The sequence below is a fragment of the Phocoena phocoena genome, chromosome 7 (genome assembly GCF_963924675.1).
Source record: "Phocoena phocoena chromosome 7, mPhoPho1.1, whole genome shotgun sequence".
In the NCBI taxonomy this organism is placed as follows: Eukaryota; Metazoa; Chordata; class Mammalia; order Artiodactyla; family Phocoenidae; genus Phocoena; species Phocoena phocoena.
In genome coordinates this window covers 84467113-84488021 of record NC_089225.1, presented here as the reverse complement: position 1 = coordinate 84488021, position 20909 = coordinate 84467113, and the positions used below count along the sequence as shown (strand labels likewise).

Here is a 20909-nt window from a genome sequence, read left to right as displayed (position 1 = left end):
CCCTCTGCCCCAGGGACACTGCAGTCTGTTACATTTGTATTTTCTGAACAAGGACAGGAACAAAGTCTCAAAACAATTTTTGTAAAACCTAATCCTCAATCACAGGACAGGTGGCAATTTTCTGAGGAGTAACAGTGGATTATTGGAACAGCAGAAGGAGAATAGAAAAATACTTCTCTTCCTCCTGGTTAATCAGATTTCTTGCGAGCAAAGCTTAGGTCTCTACCCTCTACACTGCAGAAAGTAAACAAGACAAATGAATACTAAACATTCGGCTAAAATAAGGCTAACTTCATGATTGATGCCTCTTACTATTTAAGATCAGCTATAAATATGCTGCCCAGTAGTTTTTAATGGTGTTATTGTCTGACTCAGCAAACAGTGTCAAGAAAGAAATTTACATAAATGGAAAGTGAAACCTTTCTGCAAGAAACCGGATGTTAGAAACTGCTTAGGTAAGGAGATGCTCACTTACACAAACATGGATATACATATTAAACCTGCTCTCCAATATCGCTTGAGCTTAAGTTATTGCCCATAAAAAAGCTAAGATGGGGGCTTCCCTGGTGGCACAGTGGTTGAGAGTCCGCCTGCCGATGCAGGGGATACGGGTTTGTACCCCGGTCTGGGAAGATCCCACATGCCGCGGAGCAGCTGGGCCCGTGAGCCATGGCCTCTGTGCCTGCGCATCCGGAGCCTGTGCTCCGCAACGGGAGAGGCCACAACAGTGAGAGGCCCACGTACCGCAAAAAAAAAAAAAAAAAAAAAAAAAGCTAAGATGTTTGCTTTTAATTTCCAAAAATTCATTTCAGTTTCAATTTTACTTGGAATAAATTCTGTAAATAGAGCTGTCATTAGGAATAAGAAGAATAATGTCAAGTTGGTATCCACAAACATGACCAAGATGCATTCTTAAACATAGCACTTGTCTAGATGGCTGGGCTCAGGATGATAAGCATGATATAAGACAGCTCCAGGACAACAGCCCCTGATGTCTGGAAATATGAACAGATGAGATGAAAGAGCTTTGTCACAGGACAGCACAGCGGTGCGGTGCTAGGCATTTTATATCTATTGTCTTTTTGGTCCTCACAAGAGCACCAGGAAGCAGGCACTACTAATTTTACTAATTTTACACATGAGGAAACTCAAGCACACTGAGGACAAGTAAGTTGCCTACATTCACCCACGGTGAGAGTAGTGAGGGCAGGATTCGAGCTCAGGAAGCCTCGCTGCATGGCATGAGACGATGATGATGGTGAGGACAGCTGACGATAAGCACAAGAGGGGGTGTTTTCCCCCTCTCTGTAATCACTTCACTGCTTTAATCACATTGTGCACATTACTGTATTCAATCCTTAGAACCCTGTACATTAGGCATTATTATTAAGGGTGCGCTACTTGGAGCACATGGTGGTAGAGTTGCATGTGAACTCAGGCAGATCTAGTTAACCATTATATTACGGTAACAGCGGTGATCATGTTGCCTGCCCCTGTATGAAAGAGCAGAATCACGTTCTTCTCCTTTTATCTGGAAATTCATAAGCTTCTCTAAGTTCAAAGGCAAATATGCATTCCCAGTGGATTTTCCAGTGTATAAAAGGTGATAAATGACTTCTAATTTGTACTACAGTCTCTCCGATTCCACTGAACTTTCATTCTTACAAGCACAAGAAGTATAGTTTCTTATTTGTTGCTTGGATGTTGACTTGTTTTTAGTTTTGCTTTTCTGATTTCATATTTTTAGGTTCAACTTTATTAGGTTACAAGCTCAGAAGAATCCTAACAGTAATTAAAAATAATGTAAAAGAGAATATTAATCATGGTGAGTTTTAAGAACTATCAATAGGACATGACCACTTAAAGTATGAAAACAAACTGTCACCCAGATCTGTTCACACATACATGCCCTGCGTCTGGCAGGAAAGCCTCAGTGGTCTCAAGCCTTTAGACACTTTCTCCACCCAGTCCCCAGGCACAACGACGACTTCTCTAAATATCTTCTCAGTGATGGGCAAACATCACCCCTACCTACCTTAAAAGCAGCACCTCCGTGGATGATGGATTTGATAAAAATCCCCAAGTCTGTTCCAGTTTCTCGAGATTTGTTCCCCTTCAAGCTCACCCCAAGACCAGCAGAACCAGAATCATTCAGGGGGATCTCGAAGGTGAGTTGCTCAGTTGTTTCCAGGGAGAGTGCGTAGCAGTCAGGTTCTCCTTTCTGTTGGAAATACACATGAAAGGAGTAAAGGAGGAGAAAGCAGATTAATATTTATACACTCAGATGGCCAAACACAGATGCAACCGGCAAGACGGGATGACTGGACCTCTAATAGCTGTAATTCTGCTCCGGGTGGGCAAAGGCTGGTCTCTCTCTGCAGGGGCCACCATCACATTGATGGAGTGGAAGGGAGAGGTTCCTGGGAATAATATTTGGTGATGGTCAACAGAGAGGATTCTTTGGCAAGGCTCTCCTACCATCTGAAACATTCGAAAAGTATTTGAAAATTCAGCAGGATATTCTTAATAATTAAAGAGACTGGACGTTACTTAGGGAATCTTAGGTGCCAGAAAAGACCTTAGAGATAATGTGATCTCAACACCTTCATTTTACAGATGAAGAAACAGGAGCTCAGTGTAGAAACGTTCTAAAATTTGGGGGAATATTTGGCTTCTATAATTTAAAACATATCATTTACCGTGGAAGCAAGGCTATTGATAAAGACTGTCAATAGGATACCGAACACTGAAAAAAATAAACTGTTAATTTTAAAGTTAGAGATGTGATTTTTAACAGCTATCACTGAATTAAATTTCACTTTGTCAAAACTCATGCCTTAAGCTGGCTCCTTTGGATGGTATAACTCACTGGCAATTGGTTTTTGAACCTAAACAAAAATGATAACGCACGACAAATATTCATGTCATCGTTGACAAATGACACTAAGCCATAAGCCTAGCTGTTCTAAAAAAATTACAGAGTATGGTAGCAAAAGGCATAATTAGGGTTCAGGTCTCCAGGGAGAAGCGTACAGTTAATCATATCTGGTCCCTAGTGTTTTCAAATATACAGAAGTGGGGATAGAAAAGTGCTGTCCACATGATAAAGTGTACAGGTGCCCCTCCTGCATCCTTCCCGAGCTTGCAGAAATGTGAAACTCTGCCCCAGTGTTTAACTGAAAAATTTGAAAATGAGATAGCCCTGGAAACCACCAACTCATTCCAGGTCGGTAGTTCCTTCTGCTCTATAATTATGTCTAGAGACTCTCATCTTAAGGTCACTGTGAGGGACACTTATGTAAAATTATGTATTTTAAAAATTATCGTGAATGTCTGAATGTCAGTCACAAAATAACAACTATAAAATCAGAAGTAGCAAAGAACCCACAATTAAAACAGGATTAAGAGGTCTGATCATAGCCAGATCCACTGACATGGCATCTTCGATTCCTCCCAAAGTAGAGAAAGCCCATGTCTAGCCTTAGAGAAATAGTTCCTTCATTTAATTTCACTGTAAATGAAGTTAGCTGTAAAGATTTTGACAAGGGGTAGTTTCAAAGAAATTAAACTTTACTGCTTAATTTAATAAATCTATTACAGGTTAGCTCTTTTAACTAACTCATTATATTACTACCTTAGAAACAAATCCCATTATTTGATACAAAGCAGCTCAGGCTTTCTTTAACCTCAGCACAGGTGACATTTGGGGCCTGATAATTCCTTATGGGGGCTGTCCTATGCATTGAAAGATATTTAGCAGAATCCCTGGCTACTACCCACTAGATGCCGGTAGTATCTCCTTTCCCAGTTGTGACAACCAAAACTGCCTTTAGACATTGCCAGATGTCCCCAGGGGTCAAAATCACCTTTAGGTGAACACCACTGCCCTGAACCAACAATTGTCAAATGCAGTCAAGTTCAAGGCAACCAGGGTCTAGAGAGGCCATGTGGACTGCAGTGAGTGCTGCCTGATGATATGTTCCTAAGTACCAGGAAGGGGTGGCAGTAAAAGTCCCTGCAATCAACAACTGGCTCTCATTCTCAAAGGCTCATGACAGAGCACTGAGATGGTCAGAATGAACTCCTAAGGAAGTCTGCTATGTATTGTATTAGCTATGTCTCTGGTTATATGGCAGCTAAGTTTTCAGAGGCAGAAATGCAAACTTTGTGGGACGAACAGAGTATGAAAAGTGAAAAATACTGAATTATTTGGGGTGTGTGTGTATGTGTATGTATATATATATACACATATATATATAAAATACTGCTTTTTACTTATATTAGAACACAGAAGAAAGATGCAGTCTACCAAGTGGTGTTTGCTAAATCAGTTATGCATATATATATATATATATATAATATATATGCTGTTTTTGTACTTTTTAATTAAGAATCACAGAGTTATATAAAACAGTGGTGAAACAGACTTTTAATCACGTGAGAGTATGACAGTATTAGGCATAAAAGCTTACGTATACGGTACATTTCAATATGTAACATACACTCTATACTCATATTCAGACACCTACTCATCTACCTATTACCTGCCTGCCTTCCACCCCGTCCCATCTATCTGCATAGGAAAAAACTTGGTTATCTACTGCCACTGCAATATGGACTGTTATTTTCTTCTTTATAATTTGTTTTCCAACACTTCTCAATTATAAAAGAATAAATGTTTTTAAAAGGAATTTATGAAGATATAAGAACCATTTGCTATATTATTGCACTGCCAAGTAGAGAGATGGTAAACACATCTCTATAATGACACGTGTGTACGCATTTACACACACACGCACATAGATATACAGATATGTCTAATATAATCAACACTAAATATTTACACACCCTACAGTAGTATTTATACTATACATATATTTTAACATTACACACAACACATAATATGTATATATGTTCTATAAACATAGGTGTATGTGTGTGTATACTAACTCCTCTTAGAGTCACCAATGACCCTCATGTTGGTAAATTCGATGGTCAATCCTTGGCTTTCATCTTACTTGGTCTACAGTAGCATGAGACCCAAATTATCAAGCCCTACTTTCTGAAACACTTTCTTCTCTTGGTTCCAGGACACCACTTTTCAGCGTTCATCTCCTACTTCACTGTCTACTCCTTTTCCAATCCCTTTTGCAGACTCTTCCTAATCTCACCAATCCCTAAGTACTAGTGTCCTAAGAATCAATCATCTGACCTTTTCTCTTCTCTCCCAACCTCACTTTCAAAGTTACCTCATCTAACTTCTGCCCCCAATCTTTTGCGTCACCTCCTCCCTCTGCTTTGAATATTCCTCCCTTACATTCCTGCAGACCTTCTTCCCTTATTGCCTTCAATTCTGTGTTCAAATGTCAATTTATCAGTGAGGTCTTCCCTGATCATTCAGTTTAAAATTGTTTTAAGGTTCTCCCAATACTACCCTACCCATGTCCATTATCCTGATTTGCTTTTTCTCCATAGCATTTATCACATACTATGTACTTGCTTGCGTACTTTTTTTTAATAGTGTCTGTTGAATGCAGGAACTTTTATATTGCTCTGTTTTTTTTCCATCAATATATCACTGATGCTTAAAACAGTGCGAGACTCAAAAATAGGCCCTGGATAGGCCCTAGGTTCCTGCTATTCTGGATTTCATTACTTTAAATGTTTACACAAATTAGTTTTTACATTAAAAATAATTATAAAGAGCATACAGTATCACAGTTATAAGAAACCTTAAAAGTAACCTTGTCTAATTTCCATTTTCATACCACACTTCCTACTCCTAGGAGAGATGATAACCCAGCTCAGCTTCAGCATCATATTCTCAATGAAGGCACCAAGATGTGTCATAGCTACCAATCTGTGACAAACGTTGGACTGTTCATGATTTAAAATTGCATCATGTACCTCAAATCATAAGTGAACATTGCAAACAACAATATTCATGGTACATTTCATCAAGTTTGGGAAGCCCTGTGATCAAGTACCCAAAGCCACATTTTATCTACCTGTCTTCCTGTCTATGCATCCATGCATATACATATGTATGCACATACACAGATATAAATAAAAGTTTCAGGAGACAATACTTACCGAGAAGGGAACACATTCTAATGTTTTCTACTCTATTTCATTATTTTAAAAAATTTGTCACGACCCACTACATTAATTTCATAGTCCAATAATGAATCACAGTTTTCAATCTGGAAAACACTGCGATGATATATAAAGGCATTGTTTTTATTAAATAAAAAAAAAAGAAATGGAATGCAAAAACAGATGGTGAGTAAAATGTTAACTGCCTTTTCTTTCCTAATTTTCATAAGCCATTTTAATGCTTTATCCTACCTATCCCCTAGCCCTTAACTAACCCTTTATTCTCATTTACCCAAACTTCCTTCAAGTTCCTACAGATGTTGTTCTGTTATCATCCTAATTATATATCTCTCCGCTTCTCCCTCCCATTCAGTTATTTCTTTTTCTATTTCTCCATTCTCTCAGTTTGTTCCCTGAAATACGATTTCACTTTCTAAGCATAATGAATAATCTCTCAGAGTTGGAATTCGGATATGAGACTGGCCCATTCTGGCTTGAGTGAAAAGAGTCAATCAACAAATTTTTGCTAACAAACCAGTCATTCAACACATTGTTATCAAGCATCTACTATGTATCAACACTGCCATGTGAAATGGCCAGTCTACACATAACATAATTGGTAAAAAGGTTGTCGAACAACACGGCAGGGCCTTTCTGTTTCACTCACAGTATTATCTGACATGAAGGAATAGAGTTTAACAATAGAAAAGAGCAAACAGAGGAATCTACATAGTAGGAGCTTGACAGATATACAACCATTTTTATCAAACAAATATCAAAAGTAATTATTTGGTGTGAGAGGAGGAAAGAGAGGCAGGAAGATGGATGACTAAGGAGGCATCCATATTGTTAGCTTAAGAGTGTTCCAGATGAGGCTATCTCTGGAATAACAAATGTTCCTGTATTGCAAAGCAGTGCTGTTTCACGCACGCAAGTGGTAATAACCCAGTCTTTTGAAGCCTGGGGGACTCTCCAGTCCACAGGCCAATGTTCAATTTCCCAGAAGCCCAGGTCAGACCTGAAAGCATCCATGCTGAACTTCTTATGGCCCTCATTTCAGTAAATGCTGTGCTCTTGGCTCAGCAGGAGCAAGCTCTGGGTGTCTCTGCCCCACCTCCCAAACGTGTAATTACTTTGTGTTGGGAGCAGCTTAACTTTATGCAAGAGTTATGTTTTACCGGCAATCATTTTGTCAGTTACAAAACTCAAACGAAGGGGCTTTAAGGCAAAAAAAAAACAAACAAAAAACAAAAACAAAAGCTTTTTTTTTTAATATAAAGCAAAAGCCAGACCTGGCAATCTGCCAGGATAGATATTTTATAATTATCACTGCTGAATGTGCCTAAATAACTTCTCAAGAATTTAAGGTGATGAAACTTTTGTTACAGCTAAATAAATTTTCACAACAATGAAAGGATAAGACACCTTGAAGACACTTAATTTTCTGAAAATTTTTAATCTTCTGAAAAAGCATGGGTAGCTATTATTAGCATGAAAGGTTTTTGGCCAATTGGATTACATAGAATTTTTTTTTTTTTTTTTTTTGGCGGTACACGGGCCTCTCACTGTTGTGGCCTCTCCCGTTGCGGAGCACAGGCTCCGGACGCGCAGGCCCAGCGGCCATGGCTCAGGGATCTTCCCGGACCGGGGCACGAACCCATGTCCCCTGCATCGGCAGGTGGACTCTCAACCACTGCGCCACCAGGGAAGCCCGGATTACATAGAATTTAAAATGTGAATATTGCCCTATAGTGGAGATCAGAGACTCATTCCAACAGCTGGGGAGCATTTTATTTTAGACTGTACTTTTAAGAGAGTCAAGAAAAGACGACGACGAGAGATGAGCTAGCGCATGCAAAGCTATGTGTGATCTAAAGACAACCATTGTAATAAATAGCAAAGGACTTTCCCACCACTACTGCTAAACCAGAAGAATTATTCGTGATTTACAAGTAGGCAGATTATCTTTTAAAGTCTTTTGCCCTCTGAACAATATAGACAAATCACCAAAAAGAATCAGAAATCATAGTACAGATAATCTTTAAAATTCTGAATTATACTACAGGTGGTTGCAAATTAACCCCAAACTCAATATCATATACCTTTCACACAGAAAAGGAAAATGTAAGTTAATGTTGCAGTAAGTAGGGCAGAAGCTTCACAGAGCTATATGTAAACAACACTGCTATTTACTTTTAATGAAGGAACGATTTTTAATGATATTGTTAGCTCAGTAATCAATATTTTAAATATATGTTCTTATGTGATGTTTTAAAGTATACATTCATTCATTTTAAAGTAATTTAAAATCAAATATCTGAAAGATGAAAATACTATAAACTATTTGTAACTGAGACACTTTTTCATGTGTTTTGAAATCCACTCCCCAGAAAGGGGGCAGAAAGGGGAACTACTGAAAGCAAGAGCTGGTCTCTGACTTAACTTATCAAAAACCAATTTCCTTTATGTAAAGGATTAATCTAATACCAGAAAACAAATGTCAACAAATGGCCATTCTTTACTGCCTGTTCAATATAAAAGTACCTTAATATAATACTAAGTCAGAGATTAAAGCTAACAAAAGTAAAGTCAGTCAGAGTTAAGATTCCTATAGCAACCTTTTTTCGCTCCTACTTACAGTATATATACTAGAAAGATCAGCAAATTCAACAGTTTAAGCACACTGGAAAGTTTTTTTTTTCCTTTTCAGATATAGATTAAAGAAGTGAAAATAATATTTTGTGTCATGAAATGTAATATAAATTAATATTTTATAATTCAGACAGCAAGTGTTTTTATAAAACTAGAACCTGCTTTGTTAATATCAAGAAACAATAGATCTTTTTGTTTTGTGTTTAGTCTTTCTTATTAGAAGTCAAAAGACTTTAAAGTATTTTACAGGCAATAATTCAGTAGTTAAAATACAAAAATACATGCTTTTATATGAATATAAGATTCAAGAACAAACAAAATGATTGTAATAATCCAGTGATCTATAAAGGAAGCAGGGTGGGCCTGATTCTACGAGGAGCAGACCCATTTGAGAAACTGGGTTCCTAGGTGAAATACTTCTAATATTTTGTCATCGCAAAGACACTACACGCCAGGCTACCTGCACTTAATGCCTTTAAAAGACAACAGAACTATCAAGGACAAAAGCTAAACGTAAATAAAAATACACAGCACTGCAGGAAGTGGGATCCTGGTTAGGGTGCTTGCTCTGACCACAGCTCAGCCCGGCCCACTTCTCAGGAAGTGGGTGGCCCCTGACCCCATGACATAGTCAGCCCACAGGCTGCTAGAGCTCCCCGAGGACGTCTGGCCCGAGGCCATGTCCAATTAGGGCTGGCTTTAGTAACCAACAAACTGATTCCTTCTCAGACTTGGATCATTCTAAGGTCTAACACACAGGGGCACAATCATTGCATATGAGGAAAAAGAGGAGGGTTTCCATGATGACAAATTCTAGGGAAATGGTTTATGTTAGGACTTTTCAGTGCTTTTAAAAGTTAACACACATTCCCTAATTTACTTGACCACGGAACGCATCTTTGCATGAAGTGTATTACAGGAAAGTGTTCCCTAGCGTACACTTAAAGAAACACTGCATTAGAGAACACAGGGAAGGTCAGGCTAGAAAGGAATGGAGCAGAGAACAGAGAAGACTCCAGAAAGAAATCCTGTAGGTCAGGAACAAGGTCCCAGAGATGCCACATAACCTCACGGCTCAACCTTCCAGTTCCATTATTTCTGCATCACACTCTGGGTACATGTCATATGTCACAATTACCATCAACAACAAAAAGAATCATGCAAGGAAAGCACAGTCTCATGCCAGGCTTCAAAAGATGCAGAATAGCAAGTACATTCTGAAGCTTTTAGAATAAGGGGGTCCTTATTCCATAAAGGGGAATAAATGACATTTAGTTTCCTGATGTGAAATTAAAAAAAAAAATTAAATTTGTCTGGGACTGGGAGATTTCTGAAGATAGTTTAAAGACAATGAATTACAGGTTGTTTTCACTGGGCTCTTAGTGTGAAGTCACAGAATAAAATCTTAAATCATCAGAGTGAATATATAAGAATGTTCTACGTAACACCCTCCATTCTTAGTCTATGGGTCATTGTTTAGGGTACAAGCTCTTTTAGTAAAGATGATATACCTTTTGTCCCAACTCAAGAATTCTAAAGGCAGTGATTACATCTTAGGTACCTACATTCTCCCTAGAGGATCCAGTAAAGGTTCTTTTACTTTAAGGCACAGAGAGTCATGTTTATTAACTTATGCTATAATGAAGTAACAGTAGTACCACAGCCTCAAGAAAGTAATATTTTCATGAGGGCTGAGGGAGGCGGAGTTTGCTTGTTGGTTAAGCCTTATAAGAAAATAACGTAATAGGAATATAACCACTTTAACCCTACCCTTTTCTCTGATGTCTGAATTGCATCTAATGAGACTCCAGCTGGAAACCAATCCCCTTTAGTATAGTATTAATGATAAATAATCTTAAATTCCAAATAGAGATTGAGAAATCTCAGTGGGAAACAACCGTTTTAAATTCACAGTACATGCTTACTGTTGTAATGAGAATATTCTTACCATACATATATGCCATTTGTAGATAAAGACATATAATTTGCCTTTTATCTTAATAATTAAATCAATTACCCTGTTAAAATTAATTTTCAGATAAAAATAACCATAAAATAAGAAGTCATTTAGGTTCTAGAGTATAAAACCCATTAGATTTAAAATGTGGGTATGTCTTCCTAGCCTCACTACTGCTAACAAATTGATGGGAGAAGGGAGGGGAATCTACCCAGAGTTCATTAATGGGGAAAAGTGAACGGATGTGTCAGTTAGCTGTTGCCTCCCAAATACTGCATGACAAACCAATCCCAAAACTGTGATATGAACAATAAGGCATTTATTTCCAGCTCACATTTCTCAGGTTGACTGCTGTCTGGCTGATCTAGGCTGGGTTCAGGTAGGCTGGCTTCCAAGCTGTGGATGAGGTGCATGTCTGCTCCACAGATCTCTTAACTTCCTTAGACCACTGGGTATCTGAAACATGTTTCTCACATGATGAAAGGCAGGAATGCAAAAATGAAAGTACATCTAAAGCCTTTGCCCACAAAACATCTACTAACATCTCAATGGCCAAATAAATTCATATAGCCAAGTCTACAGGCTAAGTTTGGAAATACTCTCCACACATCATGAGACCATAACCAAATATATAGGTATTTAATGCTACCATTTGGAAGTGAAGAATTGAGACAAATAATCCCATCCAACAACTGGGTGATACACACACACGCACACAAGGGAGATATCCAGGGCTAATGATATATCACAGGGTTTATATTTCTCTTACTCATGTCTTTTCTTTTGGTAACACATTTTCTATTTGACACATATATGCATCTGTTATAGTCTGCACGTTTTCATACCCTCAAAATTCATATGTTGAAATCCTAATCTCCAAGGAGATAGTTTTAAGAGGTGGGGCCTTTGGGAGGTGATTAGGTCATGAAGGCAACACCCTCATGAGTGGGATTGGTGCCTTTATTAAAGAGATCCCACAGAGATTCCTAGCCCTTCCACCATACAGAGATACAATAAGAAGTCTGCAACCCAAAAGACGGCCCTCACCTGACCATGCAGGCACCCTGACCTTGGACTTCCAGCCTCCAGAACTGTGAGAAATAAGTTTTTACTGTTTATAAGCTATCCAGTGTGTGGTACTGTTATAGCATCCCTACTAGAATGAGACATCAGGTTATAGTCATCCTACAGTCTGGCCTTCAGAGTGGCTTCTGGGTCTGTGAGATCTCACCAAGAGAGAGAGAGAGGAAGTAGGTAGCCTAGATCTGAGAAGACTCCCTCTTTAACATTCCTGCACTGTTTCTGCCAGGTTCTTTTTTTTTTTTTTTTTGAATGTTATTTTTTTATACAGCAGGTTCTTATTAGTTATCTATTTTATACATATTAGTGTACATATGGCAACCCTAAGCTCCCAGTTCATCCCACCACCCCCACCCCCAACCCCCGCTTCCCCCGCTTGGTGTCCATATGTTTGTTCTCTACATCTGTGTCTCAATTTCTGCCCTGCAAACCGGTTCTCCTGTACCAGTTTTCTAGATTCCACATATACGTGTTAATATATATTTGTTGTTCTCTTTCTGACTTACTTAACTCTGCATGACAGTCTCTAGGTCCATCCACGTCTCTATACAAATAACCCAATTTTGTTCCTTATTATGGCTCAGTAATATTCCATTGTATATATGTACCACATCTTCTTTATCCATTCATCAGTTGATGGGCATTTAGGTTGCTTCCACGACCTGGCTACTGTAAACAGTGCTGCAATGAAGAGTGGGGTGCATGTGTCTTTTTGAATTATGGTTTTCTCTGGGTATATGACCAGTAGTGGGATTGCTGGGTCACATGGTAGTTCTATTTTTAGTTTTTTAAGGAATCTCCATACTGCTCTCCACAGTGGTTGTGTCAATTTACATTTCCACCAACAGTGCAAGAGGGTTCCCTTTTCTCCACACCCCCTCCAACATTTGTTGTTTATAGATTTTCTGATGATGCCCATTCTAACCGGTGTGAAGTGATACCTCACTGTACTTTTGATTTACATTTCTCTAATAATTAGTGATATTGAGCAGCGTTTCACATGCCCCTTGGCCATCTGTATATATTCTTTGGAGAAACGTCTATTTAGGTCTTCTGCCCATTTTTGGATTGGGTTGTCTTTTTAATATTGAGCTGTATGAGCTGTTTATATATTTTGGAGATTAATCCTTCGTGCATTGATTCGTTTGCAAATAATTTCTCCCATTCTGAGGGCTGTCCTTTTGTCTTGTTTATAGTTTCCTTTGTTATGCAAAAGCTTTTAAGTTTCATTAGGTCTCATTTGTTTACTTTTGTTTTTATTTCCATTACTCTAGGAGGTGGGTCAAAAAAGATCTTGCGGGCTTCCCTGGTGGCGCAGTGGTTGAGAGTCCGCCTGCCGATGCAGGGGACACGGGTTCGTGCCCCGGTCCGGGAAGATCCCACATGCCGCGGAGCGGCTGGGCCCGTGAGCCGTGGCCGCTGAGCCTGCGTGTCCGGAGCCTGTGCTCCGCAACGGGAGAGGCCACAACAGTGAGAGGCCGGCGTACCGCAAAAAAATAAAATAAAATAAAATAAAAAAGATCTTGCTGTGGTTTATGTCAAAGAGTGTTCTTCCTATGTTTTCCTCTAAGAGTTTTATAGTGTCCGGTCTTACATTTAGATCTTTAATCCATTTTGAGTTTATTTTTGTGAATGGTGCTAGGGAGTATTCTAATTTCATCCTTTGACATGTAGTTCTCAAGTTTTCCCAGCACCACTTATTGAAGAGACTGTCTTTTCTCCATTGTATATCCTTGCCTCCTTCGTCATAGATTAGTTGAGCATATGTGGTTTTATCTCTGGGCTTTCTATCCTGTTCCACTGATCTATATTTCTGTTTTTGTGGCAGTACCATATTGTCCTGAAGTTGTAGCTTTGTATTATAGTCTGAAGTCAGGGAGTCTGATTCCTCTAACTCTCTTTTTTTCTCTCAAGGTTGCTGTAGCTATTCAGGGTCTTTTGTGTCTCCATATAAATTTTACGATTTTTTGTTCTAGTTCTGTAAAAAATGCCACTGATAATTTGATAGGGATTGCATTGAACCTGTAGATTGCTATGGGTAGTATAGGCATTTTCACAATATTGATTCTTCCAATCCAAGAACATGGTACATCTCTCCATCTGTTGGTGTCATCTTTTATTTCTTTCATCAGTGTCTTATAGTTTTCTGAGTACAGGTCTTTTACCTCCTTAGGTAGGTTTATTCCTAGGTATTTTATCTTTTTCTTGCAATGATGAATGGAATTATTTCCTTAATTTCTCTTTCTGATCTTTCATTGTTAGTGTATAGAAATGCAAGATATTTCTGTACATTAATTTTGTATCCTGCAACTTCACCATATTCATTGATTAGCTCGAGTAGTTTTCTGGTGGCATCTTTAGGATTATCTATGTATACTATCATGTCCTCTCCAAACAGTGACAGTTTTACCTCTTCTTTTCTAATTTGTATTCATTTCTTTTTCTTCTCTGATTGCTGTGGCAATGACTTCCAAAACTATGCTGAATAAGAGTGGCGAGAGTGGACATCCTTGTCTTGTTCCTGATCTTAGAGGAAATGCTTTCAGTTTTTCACCATAAGAATGATGTTTGCTGTGGATTTGTTGTATATGGTCTTTATTGTGTTGACATAGATTCCCTCTAAGCCCACTTTCTGGAGAGTTTTTATCATAAATGGCTGTCGAATTTTGTGAAAATCTTTTTCTGCGTCTATCGAGATGATCATATGGTTTTTCTCCTTCAATTTGTTAATATGGTTTATCACATTGATTGTTTTGTGTATATTAAAGAATCCTTGTATCCTTGGCATAAATCCCACTTGCTCATGGTGTATGATCCTTTTAATGTGTTGTTGGATTGTTTGCTAGTATTTTGTTGAGGATTTTTGCATCTATATTCATCAGTGATATTGGTCTGAATTTTCTTTTTTTGTGATATCTTTGTCTGGTATTGGTATCAGGATGATGGTGGCCTCATTGAATGAGTTTGGGAGTGTTCCTTCCTCTGCAATATCTTGGAAGAGTTTGAGAAGGATGGATGTTAGCTCTTTTCTAAATGTTTGATAGAATTCACCTGTGAAGCCATCTGATCATGGACTTCTGTTTGTTGGAAGATTTTTAATCACAGTTTCAATGTCATTACTTGTGATTGGTCTGTTCATATATTCTATTTCTTCCTGGTTCAGTCTTGGAAGTTTATACCTTTCTAAGAATTTGTCCATTTCTTCCAGGTTGTCCATTTTATTGGCACACAGTTGTTTGTAGTACTCTCTTAGGATGCTTTGTACTTCTGCGGTGTCTGTTGTAACTTCTCCTATTACATTTCTAATTTTATTGATTTGAGTCCTTTGCCTCTTTTTCTTGATGAGTCTGGCTAAAGGTTTATCAATTTTGTTTATCTTCTCAAAGAACCAGATTTTAGTGTTATTGATCTTTGCTACTGTTTTCTTTGCTTCTATTTCATTTATTTCTGCTCTGATCTTCATGATTTCTTTCCTTCTACTAACTTTGGGTTTTGTTTATTCTTCTTTCTCTAGTTCCTTTAGGTGTAAGGTTAGATTGCTTTATTTGAGATTTTTCTTGTTTCTTGAGGTAGGATTGTATTGCTATAAACATCCCTCTTAGAACTGCTTTTGCTGCATCCCATAGGTTGTGGATCATCGTGTTTTCGTTGCCATTTGTCTCTAGGTATATTTTGATTTCTTTTTTGATTTCTTCAGTGATCTCTTGGTTATTTAGTAACGTATTATTTAACCTCCATATGTTTGTGTTTTTTACGTTTTCTTCCCTGTAATTTATTTCTAATCTCATAGCATTGTGGTCAGAAAAGATGCTTGATATTATCTCAATTTTCTTAAATTTTCTGAGGCTTGATTTGTGACCCAAGATGTGATCTATCCTGGAGAATGTTCTGTGTGCACTTGAGAAGAAAGTGTAATCTGCTGTTCTCAGGTGGAATGTCCTATGAATATCAATTAAATCTACCTGGTCTATTGTGTCATTTACAGCTTGTGTTTCCTTATTTGCTGTCTGGATGATATGTCCATCTGTGTAAGTGAGGTGTTAAAAGTCTCCCACTATTATTGTGTTACTGTAGATTTCCTCTTTTACAGCTGTTAGCATTTGCCTTATGTATTGAGGTGCTCCTATGTTGGGTGTATATATATTCGTAATTGGTATATCTTCTTCTTGGATTGATCCTTTGAATCATTATATGTGACCTTCCTTGCCTCTTGTAACATTCTTTATTTTAACGTCTATTTTATCTGATATGAGTATTGCTACTCCAGCTTTCTTTTGATTTCCATTTGCATGGAATATCTTTTTCCATCCCCTCACTTTCAGTCTGTATGTGCCCCTAGGTCTGAAGTGGGTCTGTTGTAGACAGCATATAGATGGGTCTTGTTTTTGTATCCATTCAGCCAGCGTGTATCTTTTGGTTGGAGCATTTCATCCATTCACATTTAAGGTAATTATTGGTATGTATGTTCCTATTACCATTTTCTTAAGTGTTTTGGGATTTATTTTGTAGGTCTTTTTCTTCTCTTGTGTTTCCCACTTAGAGAAGTTCCTTTAGCATTTGTTGAAGAGCTGGTTTGGTGGTGCTGAATTCTCTTAGCTTTTGCTTGTCTGTAAAGCTTTTGATTTCTCCATCGTATCTGAATGAGATCCTTTCCAGATAGAGTAATCTTGGTTGTAGATTCTTCCCTTTCATCACTTTAAGTATATCATGCCACTCCCTTCTGGCTTGTAGAGTTTCTGCTGAGAAATCAGCTGTTAACCTTATGGGAGTTCCCTTGTAGTTATTTGTCATTTTTCCCTTGTTGCTTTCAATAATTTTTCTTTGTCTTTGATTTTTGTCAATTTGATTACTATGTGTCTTGGAGGTCTCTCCTTGGGTTTATACTGCCTGGGACTCTCTGTGCTTCCTGGATTTGGGTGGCTATTTCCTTTCCCATGTTAGGGAAGTTTTCGACTATAATCTTTTCAAATATTTTCTCAGGTCCTTTCTCTCTCTCTTCTCCTTCTGGGATCCTTATAATATGAATGTTGGTGTGTTAAATGTTGTCCCAGAGGTCTCTTAGGCTCTCTTCATTTTCTTTCATTCTTTTTTCTTTATTCTGTTCTGTAGCAGTGAATTCCACTGTTCTGTCTTCCAGGTCACTTATCCGTTCTTCTGCCTCAGTTATTCTCAGTTATTGATCCCTTCTAGTGTATTTTTCATTTCAGTTGTTGTATTGTTCCTCTCTGTTTGTTTGTTCTTTAATTCTTCTAGGTGTTTGCTCTTTAATTCTTCTAGGTCTTAGTTAAACATTTCTTACATCTTCTCTATCTTTGCCTCCATTCTTTTCCCGGGGTCCTAGATCATCTTCACGCTCATTATTCTGAATTCTTTTTCTGAACGGTTGCCTATCTCCACTTCATTTAGTTGTTTTTCTGGGGTTTTATCTTGTTCCTTCATCTGGTACATAGTTCTCTGCCTTTTCATCTTGTCTATCTTTCTGTGATTGTGGTTTTTGTCTCACAGGCTGCAGGCCTGTAGTTCTTCTTGCTTTTGCTGTCTGCCCTCTGGTGGATGAGGCTATCTAAGAGGCTTGTGCAAGCTTCCTGATGGGAGGGACTGGTGGTGGGTAGAGCTGGGTATTGCTCTGGTGGTCAGAGCTTAGTAAAAGTTTAATCCACTTGTCTGCTGATGGGGGGTGGTGTGCTGAGTTCCCTCCCTGTTGGTTGTTTGGCCTGAGGTGACCCAGCACTGGATCTGGCAGGTCCTTAAGAGGGACTCTTCAGAAGCCCCAGAGTCCTAATAACTGGCTTGGGCTGCTGAATGTTGCCTTTAACTTTGCATTATTCTTCTTCAGTATTCATCTTCCAAATGTTTTTCTCCTTTGCTGTTATATATACAGGAAAGCAAGCCAAGAGTAAGGGAGCAATTTCTATGGCCTTCATTCCTGTAAAATCAGTCTGTAATTACAAGAAGTTTAAAAGTTCAGCATACTTCCAATCAATATTTCCCTAGATGTAGGATTAGCAGGACTTCTTTCTTCCCTGAAATAACGGATCTTCATTTTCCAACAAAGTAAAGTATGCTTCAAAGAATAAACAAGGACTATCTCAATTTAGTTCATTCCTAAGGAATTAAATTTTTTTTAAATTAATCCATCACAGGTCCATTTTTACTCTGATACATGAAAAACGAAGAATCATCTAAGCATAAAGAGTGAATGAATCTTTTTAGTCAAGCATTTTCCTGATGGTACAGACCTACACTTTTTATGATAATGAAATCATACACATAGGGAAACATCTTTATTTCGTATGTGTGTATATATATAAAGTGCAGCAATTATTTTCATCTCAAAGGAAATTTTACAGCAAAGTTATAATGGAATCAAAGACTCCTTACTTAGTATTTCCAAACACCCAGTCTTTGTGTCTCAGCATGCAAGCTGCCTCTTCCTTCTCTGATTTTATCAGTAGGAAAACAATTTGCCTTCCTCTGAGTTCCATTCTTCTGTTTTCCTCCTTTTCTTATGATTCTCATCCCTTTCTTTCTATTCTTACAATTATTTGCTGGTGTGCCTGTTCTGATTCCACTATAGCACTGTGATCTCACCAAAGGCAGGTATTATGTTTAATTCAACTTTCAATCCAGTTTAGCATCTGATAGAATGCATATGTATGAAAAATATTTGTTAGAGGATGACTTCATAAATTATTTATTTGATGCTTCTCTGCCATAATGCCCTTCTTGAAATAATAGCATTAAAAGGCCAAAAAAAAAGGGACAGGTATGTCTTGCATCTTATCTATAAAAGCATAGTTTTAACACTTCTGGCCTAAACTTTCTAACATGTTTGTTAGATAGAACTGAAGTTAATTAATTAAATGTTACAAAGAGCTTCTCTTACTTCTTAGGTGGGATTCTCTCTAAAAATAATTCTCTCCCCTCCTCCCACTTTGACACCCACTGAAAACTCTTACATACCAATCAAAACCCAGCTGAACTGTCACCTGCTCTCTGTGGCTGGGCCCTCACCTGGGTCTCTATACATAATTCAATTATAGCACTAATCACATTATAGTTGTTATTATATAAATCTTCAAGGATTTCAAGGGCAACAAGGTCCACTTCACTTCTATTTATGCCACTAGCACCTATCCCAATGAATGCCTGAGAATAAGTGTGCAATAAATATTAAAGAGCATCGCAGAGAAGTGCTGCATCAGTTAGTCCTTCCATTGCAGCTCAAATGGGCGACATTTTCACTAATATTAAAAGTAGTTTAACAACTGCTAGTTAAGTCCCAATACTTTGTAATATAGACCACTGTCACCACCATCACCTAATGGAACTCTGGAGTATTAGGTAGTGCATTTGGGATATCTACAGCAACAGCGATCCCACTTTCTCATTTCTATAATAGTGCTAGGCTTAATCACGACACGTTTGTACTCTGATGCCTATGAAGGGCTGAGCTTTGCAAGAAAATAGCTTGCAAATGTTTCTAAGAACTCACATTTATTTTGGCTCTTCTGATCACCATATCCGCTCTTGAGTTTTGATATGGGGTGGAGTAAACCTGTCACTCACTTCTCCTTTATTATGACAGCTGGTACTATTCGGCAATTACCCTGTTCAAATTAACCCTAAAAAAGCTATTTTTCACATTCAAACCTAAGACTGTGTCTATGTCCACTCCTAAACAATTGTCTAAGAAGTTTAAATTCACTTATTGAGCGAATTCATTTGTTCTAAATAAAACTGAAAAGCAAATAAACTAAAAGTTGCTTTGACAATTTTTTTTTTTAACTAAATGGGGCAGCATTGTGTAAAACACCAAGTAAAACACTAACTATATTTGGAATCTCCCTGTCTTTGTCCTTTCAAATGTATTGCACATTAAGCACAGATAATCCAGAATATTTTTTCTACTCTATTTGACCTAAAGGAAACTCAAACTCTTAATTCAAATATGTTAATGACTGGTAAAAGAGACACCTGACCAATTATTTTCTTGTTAAGGCAGTCCTTGATCCCAGTCTTTATCTGTATGAATGTAGAGTTCATCTCATTGTTTTAGCCACATCAAAAGTAGGGCATGGCTAGACAAATATGCGTGATTTATAAGGGAGCCATATTTGCGTGATACAAAGCAAGCCGTTTAGTGTTTAATGGGGACCGTATGTTCAAAAGCCTCTTCAACTTATTTTTTTTCTTTTCTGTTACACTGTAGAACAGAAACCCAACCTACTAAAAAAACAAGCTGAGAGACATAATCAAAGAACCAAAAATTTCTATAATTGTAAGTGCAAATCATTTACTCATATAACAACACAATAGATATTTATCAATTTTAACCATTATTCAGCATCAGTACGCTTTGTACTCTGTCTAGATCTCTAACTTCCAATAAAAAATATCTGTACTAGTAGTAAATTCAGCTGCAACTTCCTAGGAAATTTTATAAGTGTTCTAAGAACACTGTGTATGAACAAGAGCTCACTTTTTTTCCTTAGCATCCTATTAAGATAATCTCCTACCTCCTCTTAAAGAGAAACAGATTTGGGAACTCAGAAAAAAAAAAAAAATGAATGGTCTTCCTTTTATTTTCTTCACTCTCTGGTCTATGGTAATTGATGTCGACAATACCACGCTCAATCACCTATCTCCCATGGGACAGTACTTTCAATTAAACCTTTTATTTCATCCAAGAATGCCTGTTCTCATTGACCACTGCACTTTTCATCTGTGGGTTTATGATAATCTAATGCACATCTCCACACAGGCAGAATGGCCTTATGAATCCTTACTGTTCTTATACCAGAAGAGAAGTGCAAAACAAAGTTAGCTCCTGCAGAAGGCGGGAAGGAAACCGCATTTGTTTAACACAGCAAGAGGCCTTTCACTACCTGCCCAGTGGCCTTGACCACCACGCTGCCCTGGCCTCTCCATGTGCCGGCTGCCCTTGCCTGGTTGCTCCTGCCTGATAAGACATGCCCACTCCCTAGAGAGCTACTGAGAGCTGAGGGTGAGAGACAACGCAATCTTTGGGTTACATTTTCAAAGGTTTGTGAAGGAAGTAAGACATTTACATGCTATCGGTATTCTTTTATGAAGAAACCCTGCAGGTTAAAGAGGAACCTCT

At 38.0% G+C, this 20909-nt stretch overlaps 1 protein-coding gene across 4 annotated transcripts in view; it reads right to left on the bottom strand.

Moving 5' to 3' along the window:
- Window positions 1-20909, bottom strand: part of PARD3B (par-3 family cell polarity regulator beta) — a 1043826-nt gene that overhangs the window by 453847 nt on the left and 569070 nt on the right. For 3 of the 4 annotated variants that reach the window (XM_065880246.1, XM_065880249.1, XM_065880248.1), the window contains exon 11: window positions 2036-2221. The exons of the other annotated variant lie outside the window; for it this stretch is intronic. In XM_065880246.1, coding sequence (XP_065736318.1) covers window positions 2036-2221 — 186 coding nt within the window. The remainder of the gene's footprint in view (window positions 1-2035; window positions 2222-20909) is intronic. 4 annotated transcript variants of the gene reach the window in all.